Genomic DNA, 428 nt, shown 5'->3' with positions numbered 1-428 from the left:
GAACTTGGACTGGGGATGCTCCACGATGTGAAGGTAGAGCTGCTGCTGGAGCTCCAAGTGTCATTGGCCTTGGGATGACACTATGATGTTCCCCAGTCTCTTGGTCCCAACGGTGTGGTCTCCCCAGCTCCTTTCTAAAGTGTGCCTCTCCACTCCTGCAGCCATCAAATGCCCAGCAGTAGCCATCCCCAAGATGGGCCAGGCTGCCTGCTCCCACTTCCACGGGGACTTCACATTTGGCTCCACGTGTGCCTTCTCCTGCCAGACGGGGTTTTTGCTGACGGGGTCGGAGAGTCGCGAGTGCACGGCCACGGGGACCTGGACCGGGAACACACCACAATGCAGAGGTAGGTCTTGGGGTCACGTGTGTGTCTGGAAGTGCTCTGTTTTAGCAGACTGCTTTCCCCTTCCCCTTAGCACCCCCAGTC

At 58.4% G+C, this 428-nt stretch overlaps 1 protein-coding gene across 1 annotated transcript in view; it reads left to right on the top strand.

Moving 5' to 3' along the window:
- The window catches only part of SELP (selectin P (granule membrane protein 140kDa, antigen CD62)), a gene marked incomplete at both ends in the record, with an annotated part of 8,288 nt that overhangs the window by 6,640 nt on the left and 1,220 nt on the right, over positions 1-428 (top strand). Inside the window, one exon of the mRNA XM_009875168.1 lies at positions 162-347. Coding sequence (XP_009873470.1) covers positions 162-347 — 186 coding nt within the window. The remainder of the gene's footprint in view (positions 1-161; positions 348-428) is intronic.

This window comes from Apaloderma vittatum, unplaced genomic scaffold (genome assembly GCF_000703405.1).
Source record: "Apaloderma vittatum isolate BGI_N311 unplaced genomic scaffold, ASM70340v1 scaffold17208, whole genome shotgun sequence".
Classification (NCBI taxonomy): Eukaryota; Metazoa; Chordata; class Aves; order Trogoniformes; family Trogonidae; genus Apaloderma; species Apaloderma vittatum.
The sequence above is the reverse complement of the archived record's forward strand: the minus strand, read 5'-3'. Positions and strand labels throughout refer to the sequence as shown.